This window comes from Nelusetta ayraudi, unplaced genomic scaffold (genome assembly GCF_046127955.1).
Source record: "Nelusetta ayraudi isolate G7.1 ecotype Tasmania unplaced genomic scaffold, CSIRO-AGI_Nayr_v1 ptg000042l, whole genome shotgun sequence".
NCBI lineage: Eukaryota > Metazoa > Chordata > Actinopteri > Tetraodontiformes > Monacanthidae > Nelusetta > Nelusetta ayraudi.
The window spans coordinates 22,473,350-22,487,500 of record NW_027466092.1 but is presented as its reverse complement, the minus strand read 5'-3'; the positions used below and the strand labels follow the sequence as shown (position 1 = coordinate 22,487,500).

The 14,151-nt window shown below is 42.9% G+C and overlaps 1 protein-coding gene across 1 annotated transcript; it reads left to right on the top strand.

The window, feature by feature from the left end:
* Positions 1-630: 630 nt before the first annotated feature.
* Positions 631-10,720, top strand: LOC142894213 (uncharacterized). Its single transcript, XM_076035483.1, has 16 exons — positions 631-821; positions 1,791-1,951; positions 2,064-2,144; positions 2,228-2,296; positions 2,379-2,525; positions 2,679-2,831; positions 2,930-2,993; positions 3,147-3,237; positions 3,309-3,450; positions 4,557-4,661; positions 4,750-4,849; positions 4,928-5,042; positions 6,445-6,519; positions 6,606-6,708; positions 7,932-8,047; positions 10,198-10,720. Exons 2-16 carry the CDS (start codon positions 1,814-1,816, stop codon positions 10,268-10,270), a joined length of 1,572 nt encoding a protein of 523 aa, XP_075891598.1. The 5' UTR covers positions 631-821; positions 1,791-1,813; the 3' UTR covers positions 10,271-10,720.
* Positions 10,721-14,151: the final 3,431 nt, after the last annotated feature.

Genomic DNA, 14,151 nt, shown 5'->3' with positions numbered 1-14,151 from the left:
TTTTACGACACGTTCCTGATGTGAGTCTCGTGTCTGCACCGGAAGTAGAAGACAAGTTTCTATTATGAACGAACACTATGTCAATATTCCCCAATATTCCCCGATTTTTGACAGTTGATTTACAGGCGTCGTGTGCGCACAATTTCAACTTTTTTTTTTCACGTCCGTCGTATAAGAAATATAATCTCGCCAAATTGTGAGATAATATGATGTGTAGCCAAGATAGTCAGCTGAGCGATTGGAAGCATATTACTCGGTAAAGCTAAAATGTTCCGTTTTTCTAAAATAACTTCTATGAGGCCAGGTTTAGGTACACTCACACATGTACTCACATCGGGCAGAGTCGGAAAACAGTATTTGAAACAGTCGTAAAATTGTCGTAAATCCGCGCATGCGCATTCTACTTCCGCATCAACTGCGCCTGCGCGACTCACTTCGAGCAGGTACTCGGATCGGGTTGCGACAAACTGCATCACGGTTGAACGACCAGACGGAAAACTCACATCGGGGAGAGTCGGAAAACGGTATTTGAAATGGTCGTAAAATTGTAGTAAATCCGCGCATGCGCATTCCACTGCCGCATCAACTGCGCCTGCGCGACTCACTTCGAGCAGGCTTCGCAGAAACGCCCCCATCATTACTCGACTCAGCTTTGAATCCTCGGGACGTCTCGTAACGTCACCAGTTTACAGTGAACACCGGGGGAGGGTGTCACATATGAGCACAACATGAGCATATACACAAGCAACAGCCGGTAAAGAAAACAAACGGGAAAACTCGACCATCTTAAGAAGTCGGCGGCTGCTTTTCTGACAAGCTAGGTTAGTTCGGTGCTCGCGAGATGTGCTGGGTTCTTTCCATCCTGCCTTCGGAAAAGTTATCTGTCTGACGGCAGTCAGTGCTTTGACGGTAGAACGTATTCCTTCCTTTTCTGAGTATCGCATGAGAGAGAGAGAGAGAGAGAGAAAGAGAGAGAGAGAGAGAGAGAGAGTTTACAGTTGTTTGACTTGCATTTGCTCCGCAGCGGTGATGGTCGAAATTACAAAAAAAAAAAAAGTGTGATTCAAACTGTGCTTGTTGGCTTTATTAATGAGTGAAACATTACACACCTCATATTAATTAGTTTGTCAAAAGACCTCTACTGCTTTATTATTATTATTATTATTATTATTATTTTTTTTTTTTTTTTTTTTTATGGAAATGTAATAATATTTTCAACGTGACACAATGATTAGTGTTTGTCTAAAATGACCATCCTAAAAGTGTCCTATTCTTGTTGTGTGTAAAAAAAAAAAATATAATAATAAAAGAAAAGAAAAAGTGTGTGAATGTAAAATATAATAAATTAATTTAAAAGGAAAAAAAAAACAACTTTTGAACTCTGTTGCGTTATTGTAATTCTTTTCCTTTTGATCTGCTGAAGAGCCAGTAAGTCAGCTTTTACCCAGGAAAGGAAAGTGAAACTGAAGTGTTGAGCCGGCTCTCTGCTTAACTCAATCTTGAAACTAGAAACGGCTCTTGGCTCCAGCTTTGCAACACAACTTTCTCTTTGCTCTGACTTTAGCACAGAGCTTTGATGCAGGGCTAAACTCATCTCACGCTCGCCTCCTCCGTCTCCTCTCCAGCACCAGTTTTGTGCGTATGTTTTATGGTCATCCAAATATCAGTTATTGTTATTAAATCTTGACATCGCAGGTAAGGAGCTGTTGGGATTTTGTGAGGCCGTCTCTGGCCACCCGTCATTTTAACGCGTGTTCTTGTGTGTGTGCGTTTCGCGCTCTCTCTTCCAGCCGAACAGAACCTCGGCGACGACATGGACAACTTGGCATGGGGCGACTCGGACCTCCGGGACTGGCGTAGTCACGCATATAGTAAACTATGTAGTAGACTGTCCCGCGTGGCCTATCAGCACTCAATGCATTTTTACAATGCGGTGGAGGATGAGAAGAGAGTAAGTTTACGCTTTTTTTCCCCCCTGTTGATTAAACAGTCTCTGTTATTCACTGAAGGTCCAGATTGTTTTTATCAATCTTGTTTTTTTTTTTAATTTGTTTTTTTTTTAGGATTCTGAAAGAAGAGAAAGATTATTATCAGACGCCAAAAAGCTTCAGGAAAAAACTGAGAAGAAGCGTCTCAAGAAAAAGGTAATTTGGATGACTTGCTCGTGTGACCTTGGGAGAAGTGAAGGTGTTAACGTTTTTCACTTTTCATTGCTCTCTTAACTCAGAGGCAGAAGGAGAGAAAACTGTCGGAGAAGCTGAAAAAAGAGGAGGAGAAACACGTTCCGAAAGAAAAGGTCCCGACGAGTTAACTTTTGAAGAACAGAGGCGAAAGACAAAGTCAATCGTTTTTCCACGTTCACTTCTTTTGCCGCTCAGGAAGCGAACGATCCAGCGGAGCGCAACGCTGCGGAGAGTAAACCGGGCCACGATGACGTCGACGAGTTGGCCATGACGATATATACAAAATTAAGACGTCTGAGTAGTGAGAAGTCCAGTGAAGAAGAGAGCGAAGGCAACTCAGAGGTAACCGCTGTCTATTTTTATTCATTCATTTCCTCACATTCACTTAATTATCAAGGTCATTGCGTTCAACGGTGTGAAACAATCAAATTGGAGAAATGGGTTACGTGTGCTTGCAAGTCTGTATTGTCGGTGTTGTTATTGTGTCTGTGTAAGGAGCTGAACTTGACGAGTGCCTTTGTCAGCAAAGCCGCCGACATAGCCAGACGCAAATTAGAGCAGAAATTCAAATCAGAGCAGAAGGCAAAGAGGAGCCCCGTGAGAGGAAAGTCAGAACACATCCTGGGAAAAGTCAGAGAAGAGCTGCCGGTAACTGCCTCAAAAGTTAACGCATTAAAAAGTCCAAGAGAAGAAAAGCCGACTGCCTTGGTATGCAATAAACCTCTTTTCATTTGTGCTTTGATCAGAATTCTGTCGGCCCAAAGAGCCCCGAATATGACGTGAGCGTGAGGAAAAGTGCAGAGTTAGCGAGTGAGTTTTTTTGGCCGACCGTTGTCTCATTTGTTTCTCAGTAACTTAAAAAGAGTGAAAAGTAAAAAAAAGATTGTGCCACAATTTATGGATAATGGTTTGTTTTTGTTTTGTTTGTTTGTTTGTTTGTTTGTTTGTTTTAACTTCTCACAGACACGGGGAATCAGTTTGCAAGCGCTGGAGATTATATTACAGCCGTCAAGTATTTCACGGACGCAATTAAATACAATCCGACTGAGTTCAAGTAAGAATCCCTTGTCCTGTCAACGCTGCCGCTCGCCTCTGTGTTTGAATTTATGGCTGCGTTTCCGACAGGTTATTTGGGAACCGCTCCTTCTGTTTTGAGAAGATGCAGGAGTACACAAAGGCACTGGCGGATGCTGAGTTGTCACTTAGCATGCGTCCCGGCTGGGTCAAAGGTCTCTTCAGAAAGAGCCGAGCACTGGCAGGCCTGCAGGTAAAAAAAAAAAAAAAGAAACCCAAAAAAACTGCTCCTGCCATGGCTATGTTGCTCTGTTGCTTCGCTACTAATGGAAATGCTAGGTAATAACTCTCGGTTAAAAAAAAAAAAAACATTTTGGAAGAAAACTACCGTAATTTCCGGACTATAAAGCGCACCTGAATATAAGCGTCACCAGCTAAATTTAGGGGGAAAAAAACAAATGTGTGCATATACAAGCCGCACTGGACTATAAGCCGCAGGTGTTTCGCCAGGAAACGGGTCTGCGGAGCGGATCGGTTTGGCGGCTGCGAGCCTGCGACTCTGGACTCGCACCGCGGATCCTGTTTGCGGTGTCCCGCTGGTCACCTCGGTTAATTGGTATGGAGTCGGACCAGAACTCGAGGCAGCGACGCACAGGAAGGAGCTCACAAAGACAGAGCGCATAAAGACGAGAGCGCGAGCGATCTAGCCAGATCGACTGCCTTTAACTTAAAAGCTGCATCATATGCAATTCTTGGTTTGTTTTCCATAATGAGGGTTTGTGCATGAAAACTTCCTCTGCGCAAACTGTCTTGCTCTCTCTCTGTATTTGCTTCCACTTTTGCTTTCGTTGTTCGCGTGAACTGCCTGTCTCACTCTTTCCCGAGCCCACCCAACAATCCATAAATTGAGAAGGTCCCCTAGTGGGATAGATTAGCCGCACCGTTGTATAAACCGCAGGGTTCAAAGCATGGGAAAAAAAGTAGCGTTTTATAGTCCGGAAATTACGGTAATCCCTCATAGATTACAAGACGGTCCCTCAGTGCTCTCAGCAACGCACTGCTTTCAATACAAATGCTTCTTCCTGGAAATGCATTCCGCTTTCTTTTTCACTTCCGGGTCAAAGCGATCATCTTGATGACTTTTGCCTTGTTGCACAATGACTGAATTGATTTCAAAGTGTCATTGAGTTGTGCAGGATCTCATTATTCACCCCCCAGACGGGCTGACGGGCGGATTGTGGCCGCGGCCTTGACAGTCGATGAACCTGAACTGGGATTTATTCCTCATGCAACTCTCTCCCTCCCTCTGAACTCATCCTCCACTCACTCCGCCTCTCCCAACTCCCAATCTGTCTGCAGAGGTTCGAAGACGCGGCCCGAGTCCTCGGCGAGGTGCTCAGAGTGGACGGCGCGTGCGCTGAAGCCACCCTGGAACTGAAGCGGGTGCAAATATCACAACTGATGGTGCGTAGCGGTTTGTGTTAAAAGTGTGTGCCCGTGAGCGAGGCCTCTTTGAACCGGAATTCTGTTCGCTGTCTTTTTTTTTTTTCAGGAGTGCGGCTTCTCCAAGGAGCAGAGCTCCGTGGCTCTGATCTCCCACGGCTCGGTAGAAAAAGCTCTGGAAGCTCTGTCCCAATCAGACAGACAGTCAAGTGAGCCACTTGCGCGCGATACCTTTTTTTTGCACATTTTTTCCCCCACACTCTCATTGTCTCATTGTCATTGCGCAGGAGCTGAACACGGTGGTTCCCCTCGTCGCCGAGACAATTTGACCGAGGAAGCGGAGATGAAACTCAAGCCATCGGCAGCCGTGAAGACCGCCGGTGCAGACCATCAGCCGCCACAGTGGGTTCATCCTTGTTTCTTTAAAGGCCTGACAGCGTGTTTCCTGTTCAGTGCACTGATGGTCGCTGGTTTAGCAGCAAGATCCTTGCTCTAAGGGTGTCAAAGTTAACGCGTTATTAACGCGTTAACTCAACGCCGCTTTATCGCCGACTATTTTTTTTATCGCGCGATTAACGCAGACGGACAGGAGGTCGCTAAAAAAAAACCCGAGAAAATCTGGTGAATTTTCAAAATAAACTAATTTCAAAATAAAAACCGAATGACAAATTCAATCATATTTGTATGTTATATTTGTCAGTACATTGTATCAGAGTGCGAGAGAGATTAAACAAATACACACACACACACAACTGAATGACACAAACCTGTGCATCTTTTGTTTTGTTAGTCGTACTTGTCATTGCTCCAACACGAATAAACATGCTGCATTTGCAGAAAGCAAGTATTTGCCAACTCCCATGTTGATATGATTATTAAAAAAAATGGAAAAATATCAGTTTACGGTAGATTTAGAGCAAATAAAAAAATATGCTATTAATCGTGAGTTAACTATGGAAAACCATGCGATTAATCGGATTCATTTTTTTAATCGACTGACAGCTCTAATATTTTCATAGTTAGTAGAACTGTTCTAAGGGTATAGGAAAACCAAATGACTGTCATTGTACTGTGAGTATATACTTTTATCAATGTATTGATAGGCAGCATGCTAAGCTTTGACCAATATAAAAATCATCATAAATGAAGCCAAATTTGACACGATGGACCTTTAAATGCCTCTCATGTGTGGAAGCTGTTGGACAATTGTGAGCAATTGGACGCTGTTCTAATGAGCTTCTCTTATTGGCCACACTCAATTAAACTGCATGCAACCAGTGTGTGTGTGTGTGTGTGTGTGTGTGTGTGTGTGTGTGTGTGTGTGTGCACAATTTGTTTTTTTCCCCCGCCTCTTCTCTAATTAAAGGGTGTTTTCTGCGAGGGCAGAACATCAGGAAATGCTCTGACGCTGTCTTCCAGCAGTTGCATGTTGTGGATGAATAGAGGTGTTTTTTGTCTGCCATATACATCCACATGCTTACATCCAAACATTTTACAGTATCTTATAGTTATACGCTCTTTATTTTCATATTATTTTATTTTATTTTATTTTATTTTAACTGTTAAATTTGCACTTGGGACTATGCCAATTATTTCTGTCAGCTACTTAATTTTCTATTGTTTTTATTATTTTTACTTAGTTAATTGCATGCTTCTTTCTATATTTTATGTACATTTCTCAAGTTGACTGGAACCCTGTTACGAAAAGAATTTCCCTCGGGATAAATAAAAGTATTTCTGATTCTGATTCTGATTCTGATTTTATTTTGGTGCAAACTCACACCGGGCTATTTTGTCTCCACAGGGACCTTTATCCTATCTGGGTGGGAAACTTGGTCCACACGATTACCGAAGCCATGTTAACGAAACTCTTTAAGAAGTCAGTCAAAATTCCTTTGTCTTTTTTTTTTTTTTGATGTTTCGATAGCCGAGTCCTCCCGGACGGTAATTCTCTGTCTGCTGCAGGGTCGGGGTTGTTCACAGTGTGAAGCTGCTGAGCAACAGACACTGTGGCTTCGTAAACTTTGCTCACAAAGACTCCTGCGTAGAGGCCATCCGCAGCTTTCACGTAAGCGCACCCCCTGACATCATTGCGTGGCTGGAAAGTGTTTTGCTTTGTGCCCTCTTGTTATAAACTGCCGGTGTACATACGGTACTTCTGTGCCAGATTCCTTGTCTCTGCACTATTCCCAATTATAAAGTAGTGTTCCAAACTCCTCCGTTGCAAACTCACCCATCACTTTGTCTGAGCTGCCTTATTTTTTTTAGCAATGCGTCGCATCCCCAGTTTTTCCTTTAGCGTCGTCTTGAATGGCACTGACTCCTCCTCCAAGATGTTGATCCATGTCGACATAACAGCATCATGCACTTTCTTTGGTGTGTTGTCCTGATGGGAGCAGCTGTCTGCAGCAGGGGTACATTGCGGTTGTAAAGGAATGGACACGGTCGGTCACAGAACACATACAGTAGACCGTAGGTGTAAAACTCTGGCCTGCGGGCCAAATTTGGCCTCCAAGGCAATACAAAATCACTACTGGAGTCGGCCCGTCGATATTATACAGGATATGTACTGCTAATACTACAAATCCCAGAATGCTCTGCTGGTATTTTGGCACATATTATTATTATTATTATTACTTAATTGGTTTATTGCTGTTATTTTATTTTGAAATGTATTATTAGCCCGTGGTTACTGTTGAAATTGAAATCAGATGACTACAAAAAAAAGGCATTAAATTTTTATTTACATTTTATTTATTTTGATGAGTTTTTAATTATTTTTATTTGAAATTTGTTTTTGCGTGTGTGCAATATAGTCATTTATTGTATGCTATAAGCTGTATAAGCTTTCGCTTTTTCCATATTCAGGTCGCAGTAAAACTTGTTTGGGTCCATAGAAAAGGTTCACTGTTATTTCAATGTTGGCCCGCAACTTAGTCCAAGTTTTGAATTTTTGGCCCACCGTGCATTTGAGTTGGACAACCCCCTTACATAGGTTGTGTTTAAATAAAGCTCCGTTGTTACAAAGTGGGTCGACGCGTCCAAAACAAATTGTAACCCCACCATCCAAAGTCTCTTTGAAGCTGAGCTCGTCTTCCAGCTTTCATCTGTCCAGTTTCGCTGAGCCCGTGCAAAGCATAGCCTCAGCTTCCTGTTCTGAGCTGCCACGTGACCGGCCGTGTGTGCTAGCATGTAGCTGAAAAAGTGATCGGCCAGCGCGTATTTCTCAGTCAGCTGACCGTTCATGTTTCTCCTGATCATCTTGAACTTTTGTTTATTCCATCGTCTTAGGGCTCTGAGTTTCTTGGGTGCCAGCTGGTTGTGAGGTACCCAGACAGGATTCCCCAGGGTATGGGGTTTGCCAAGTCTGCCCTCAAAGCTGAAGACCTGAGGGATGAAAACGGAGGGTGAGTACCGTCATTTCCGGACTATAAACCGCTACTTTTCCCCCATGCTTTGAACCCTGCGGCTAAGGGCGCGGCCCCACAGCACCGCCTCGCCTCACCTCGCCACAGTACGGTTGTAGAGCGGCCCCACTGGCCGCTACACGGTTGTAGGGGGCGCCGTTTTGGTACCTCAAGCGCCCAGGGTCCAAGCGAGACGAGGCGAGTTGAGTGGTGATGTCGCGACGAGCAGGGCATTGGATTGGCTCAGTGTTTTCGTCGATTTTCCCTTTCGGAGCGGACACCGACGCCAACTCTTTCGACACGGAACTTCCGTGTTCGCGAGTGTGTTCAACCATATTCGCGAAAACGGCGAGCGGCAAACGGCGAAGCGCTCGGAACAAACCGAGTTGCTCCTGCGTGAGGCGCGTTAAGTTAGGGAATCCCAGGAGTCTTGAGACGAGAGGAAATACGGATTGGTCGAGAGGACGTGGCTCTTCGCTGCGAGGAAGCCTCGAACACCGCGGCATAAAGTGGTCCTTGGCTCGCTAGGGCAGCTATTTCAAATAAGGAGTCGTGTTTACTGTCTGTTTGTTTTTAAATAAATGCTATTTCCCGTTATATCTGTCTCGTGTTTACTTTTGGTGAAGATATAAAGGTTGAACTACACCTTTACTCTCCCAGAAAACGAAACAATAAATTATAAATGTTGCTGCATTAATGATCAACTGTGACTTCAGTGAGGGAAACTTTCTTTAACAGAAAAGCAACCACAGACCGAGCAGCAGGTATGAAACAACTTCTACTTTGTCCATCGCTGCGCTGTTGTGTATCGCACAGAAATAACGCCGTCGAAAACATTGTCCCGCTTTACCGCGTCGACTCCGCCCACGGTCTCGTGGACCCGGGGCTGTGGGGACACAATCGAACCGTGGCGAGGCGCGGTGTGGCGAGGCGGTGCTATGGGGACGCGCCCTAATACAACGGTGCGGCTAATCTATGTTTTTATTTTACAGCTAACGGCCACTAGGGGACCGTCTCAATTTATGGATTGTTGGGTGGGCTCGGGAAAGAGTGAGACAGGCAGTTCACGCGAACAACGAAAGCAAAAGTGGAAGCAAATACAGAACGAGAGCAAGACAGTTTGCGCAGAGGAAGTTTTCATGCACAAACCCTCATTATGGAAAACAAACCAAGAATTGCATGTGATGCAGCTTTTAAGTTAAAGGCAGTCGATCTGGCTAGATCGCTCGCGCTCTCGTCTGTATGTTCTCTTGTCTTGCTCTTGTTGTCGAGTTCTGGTCCGACTCCATACCAATTAACCGAGGTGACCAGCGGGACCCCGCAAACAGGATCCGCGGTGCGAGTCCAGAGTCGCAGGCTCACAGCCGCCGAACCGCTCCGCTCCGCGGACCCGTTTCCTGACGATACACCTGGGGCTTATAGTCCAGTGCGGCTTTTATATGCACACATTTGTTTTTTCCCCTAAATTTAGCATGTGATCCTTATATTCAGGTGCGCTTTATAGTCTGGAAATTACGGTACTTGATCACTTGATGTTACAGTGGTTCCCCACCACTACTGGAGACGGTCGAAGATGGCAACACTCGCCGTCCTCCTGTGAGCATCAGTTGCTGTGGAAATCCTGCTCCAGGTTCTAGTTTAGACAGAAGTGTGAGTGCCAAAAAAAAAGCACATCAAACATTAAAGGTGTTTGTTCTGGTGTCGGTCAACAACATGGTTAAAGTTTGTGCAAAAATGGCAGCCTAAATTGTACGAAACAAGAAAAAACAAAGTCAAACAAAAGAACTGCTATTATTCTGTTTCTGATTTACCACTTGACATTTTCACGGTTTTGTTACAATAACTAGCGGTAACATCTAGCAAATCAATTGTTTTGCATATAGCCGCTTGTTCCCGGGATCCTGAACTCAGGAAGAAGCGGATGTTGAAAAGGGACGGATAGATAGCTGCTTGAAACTAGGTTCTGTGGTGTTTTTGTGCTTAGGGACATTTTGGTAGATGAGTATAAAACAAGAGAGAAGCACTAAAATGCAGATTTGGTTCTTGCTTTCACTGTGGAATGAACATTTTAGCATAAAGTCTGCACAGTTTGAAGGCTCTCTGGTCGAGCTTGTTCAGTCGTCCTTCACCTCATCCCAAACTTCTTGCAGGAGGAACTTCCACTCTGAAGGCTTTGCAGGGAGAAGACCCCAGAGACACTTGTTGAATGATGCACCGTACTGACAACAACAACATCAATGTTCTTTCATGCTGTGATCCAAAAACATACTTGGGTTTTTTTTGTTTGTTCGTTTTATTGAGCTAATTCTCATCATCATTTTAGCCAAAGCTAAAGCTAAGCTGGTTTCTTCCAAGTTCATTTAGTAAAAGGCCAGTGTGTTTGATGTGGGTGCACGGATTTATCAGTCCAAATAAAGACATTAGTCTCCAACCATATTATCCTATTGTTGGTCACTGCCGAGACAATAATAATATACCCTAACTTTGTTACCAGTATCTATATTACCCACACCATCAATCAGTGTGTTGCTGTGTTCAAAATTAATGTTCAAATACTCAGTTTGGATGAAGGAGATATGTTCTTATTTTTATATTATTTAACAGGAGTCGACGGTAATTTTCTTGATGATGATCGTTGATTGTGAAGCCTTTTGTGTCTGCTTTTCAAATAAACTTTTTTTAAATTTTACATTTTTTGGAGTTGCAAAAATCGGTTTTTCAAAGATTTTCGGATTTTAGGCAAAAAAAAAAAAAAAGAAAACACAAAAAACGTAAAGCATCTGAAATTGGTTTGTAACAGGTTTTGATTGTTTTGTTTCATTTTATTTGAAACACAAAGCACTTTACAATTGTATCACTCAGAGCAATGAAGTCATCAGGTTATAAACATTTGCCTTTTTTCTAGACTAAATTGTTAACATCGAGAGCGGGACACTCATCCTTTCTGCAGAAGACTGTGTACACTAACAGCCTCAAAAAAAAAAAAAAATAATAATAATAATAATAATAATAGCAGAATATCTGCGCTGATTGAAGGTGCGTGTCCACACCAGCAGATGGCAGCACAAGCCAAGCCTTGCGACTCGAGAGTTCCCCGCTATACTTTCTAACGAAACGGAGCATCCAAACTTTCCATTATTAGCTGCCTGGAATGGAGGTGTGAACGACACCTCTGCGGAACCCGCGTGCGTCACTGTGAGTGCCACACATCACTGTATTTGATGTAAGAGCGTTTTTTCAGTTCAATGTGAAAGTGAAATGATGACCTGTGGGCTAACACTCGATAGGTGTCTGTGTGGCACAGGAGGTAGAGCGGGTTGACCGATACTGAAAGGTTGGCAGTTCAAATCCCACGCCATCCTAGTCCGTCGTCGTGTCCTTGGGCAAGACACTTAACCCTATATTGCTCCCAATGGGGCTAGGCAGCGCCTTGCATGGCAGCAGCCACCCATTGGTGTATGAATGTGTGTGTGAATGGGTGAATGAGAGGCCATTGTGTAGCGCTTTGGGGTACCGTGAAGGTGCTAGAAAAGTGCTATATAAGTGCAGGCCATTTACCATTTATTGACCTTGAGACAAATTAGGTCACGACTAAAAAAGTGAGAGTAAAAAGGCATGCTTAATGGACTAAAACCACTTATGGCATGACCTGTGGGAAGGCAAACATGTTCTCTCCCTCTTCACTTGAACCCATATTTGTTGTTTGGACCACCATCAGGAACAAACACTGCTCACGTTTTGCAGCATTGTGTGGGTGATGTGCGAAACGGTGCAAGTAAAGCCAAAGGTGGTACCAATACACTTTCTTGTTCCTCTTTCACCCTTTTTAAATAATGTAAAAGGAAAAACAAAGCTTATTGTGTTTTAAGCCATAGTGCACTGCTTCACAAGCTGGAAGCAACATATAGTCTGTGCCAACCTGTGAGGAGCAGGGACCACCAGTAAAATAGTTTGAATGAAAAAGTTACTCACAGCAAATTATTGCAGGCTGGTGAAAATGTTGATACTTTATTTTTTAAAAGTCTGGGCATTTGTACTATTAAAAGTGAAGTTGAAAAATTGGAAGATTTTGAAGAATACACAGTGACATCAACCGGTTACATTTCAGATTGCAGCGTCTTTCACTCTCTCTCTTTCCCTCCTGAGCTCGTCAGTTGACAATGGAGGCCTGCAACACTCAAACCTGAACACCTCATCCACCTTCTTCGTTGGTTTATTTGAGGATGCAAGCAGTCTCAGGTAGCCTCGATTGTCCACACCAGACTTCCTTGAAAATACGGCTGTGCATGGTGGCAGCTCACTGGGAGCAAGAACCTATATATATATATATATACGTATATATATATATATATATACGTATATATATATATATATATATATATATATATATATATATATATATATATATATATATATATATATATACGTATATATATATATATATATATATATATATATATATATATATATATATATGTATATATATATATATATATATATATATATATATATATATATATATGTATATACATATATATATATATATATATATATATATATATATATATATATATATATATATATATACATACATATATATATATACACAAAGGAGCGTGTCCTTTGTGTCCTTCCCAACAAAGGACACGCTCCCAAGTTCTAGAACTGTTAGTTCTCACTAACTTATTTCTTATGTGTTATGACTGTGCAAAACCCCTTAATGATAGACCAACACACTTAAGTATAAAAAAAAATGACACACACTGTATTATAGAAAAACAAACAAATAAAGACAATACAGCAAAATATGTAACCTTGAAGATACAAAAATAAACCGTTGTGTTTTCAGTCACACAAATTGAGACAGAAATAATACACTCAGCAATCAGCTGTTACTCAAACTACCTAAGCCGGCATAAACTACAACTAAAAATAAATGAAGGCCTGTTCAGAAGGATACTGATTGCTGAATGGCAACCTCTTCGTTCCCCCTCGGAGCCCGGATGGCACGTTCGGTGGCGCTGACGGTAAAACGAAAAAAAACAAAAAAAAACGGCGATCCTAGCTAGCCTCTCTTCTGCAATCGTGTCTCTCGCTCACCCCAACAGCGGTTTGGCAACGGCGTCCTCCGTTGGGCGTCACTGGCACACACACGTGTGCGGAGGTACGGAGCTCCTTGGCACGGCAGACTCGCTAGTCCAGCAGTCAGGTGGCCGTTAGCTCGATACTCAGACCGACCAAGTAGCGCCGCACCGCTCGGGCAAAAAAAACAACAAAAACTCTTACGCTGGCGAGTTGCCAGCAAGGGTCCTTGTGCCTAAAAACAGTAGCTAAGGGTATCGTGCTGACACCTTATTAAACTGTTTTCAGCTTCGCTTCCACCTATTTTCTCTCTTTCGTCTCCAGTCTCGCTCGTCCATTTTCTCCCTCTCGGCGCACCTCTCGCACCTCGTACTTCCTCGGTCTTCCCACTCTCTCAGCCAATCACACAACAGCATCCCATAATCACAATATAACCGCACAATCCAGATGAGCATTTTCCCTCACATTACACTTAGTTTTCTTTTTTCACGTCCAAAACAATATTCCAAATTAAATCACAAAATAACCATAATAATAAAACAATAAACAAAGACCCTTTTTAACCACCGGGTTACATATATATATATATATATATATATATATATATATATATATATATGGGCGAAGGCAGGGTGACACCCTGGACAAGTCACCAGTTTATCGCAGGGCCACATAGAAACAGACAACCATTCACACTCACATGCACACCTACAGACAATTTAGAATGTTCAGTTGACCTCACATGCATGTTTTTAGAGTGTGGGAGGAAGCCAGAGAACCCAGAGAGAACCCACGCAGACACAGGGAGAACATGCAAACTCCACACAGAAAGGTCCCAGGTCCGGGCCCCAGAATCGAACCCACGACCTTCTTGCTGTGAGGCGGCAGTGCTAACCACTGCACCACCGTGTCGCCCATTATGTTTTGTATATTTTTTTTGTTTTTTTGCTTGTTCCACTTTTCATAAAGTGCGTGTTACAACACTTACTAAATATAAAGGACACTGATTCCTCAGATTCCCA

What these genes read in the sequence shown, in the direction of transcription:
- LOC142894213 (XM_076035483.1), top strand. Translation starts at nt 1,814, where the DNA reads ATGGACAACTTGGCATGGGGCGACTCGGACCTCCGGGACTGGCGTAGT. An exon ending in CGGTGGAGGATGAGAAGAGA is followed by an intron (nt 1,952 to 2,063) that starts GTAAGTTTACGC and finishes TTTTTTTTTTAG; the next exon opens with GATTCTGAAAGAAGAGAAAG. An exon ending in AACACGTTCCGAAAGAAAAG is followed by an intron (nt 2,297 to 2,378) that starts GTCCCGACGAGT and finishes TTTGCCGCTCAG; the next exon opens with GAAGCGAACGATCCAGCGGA.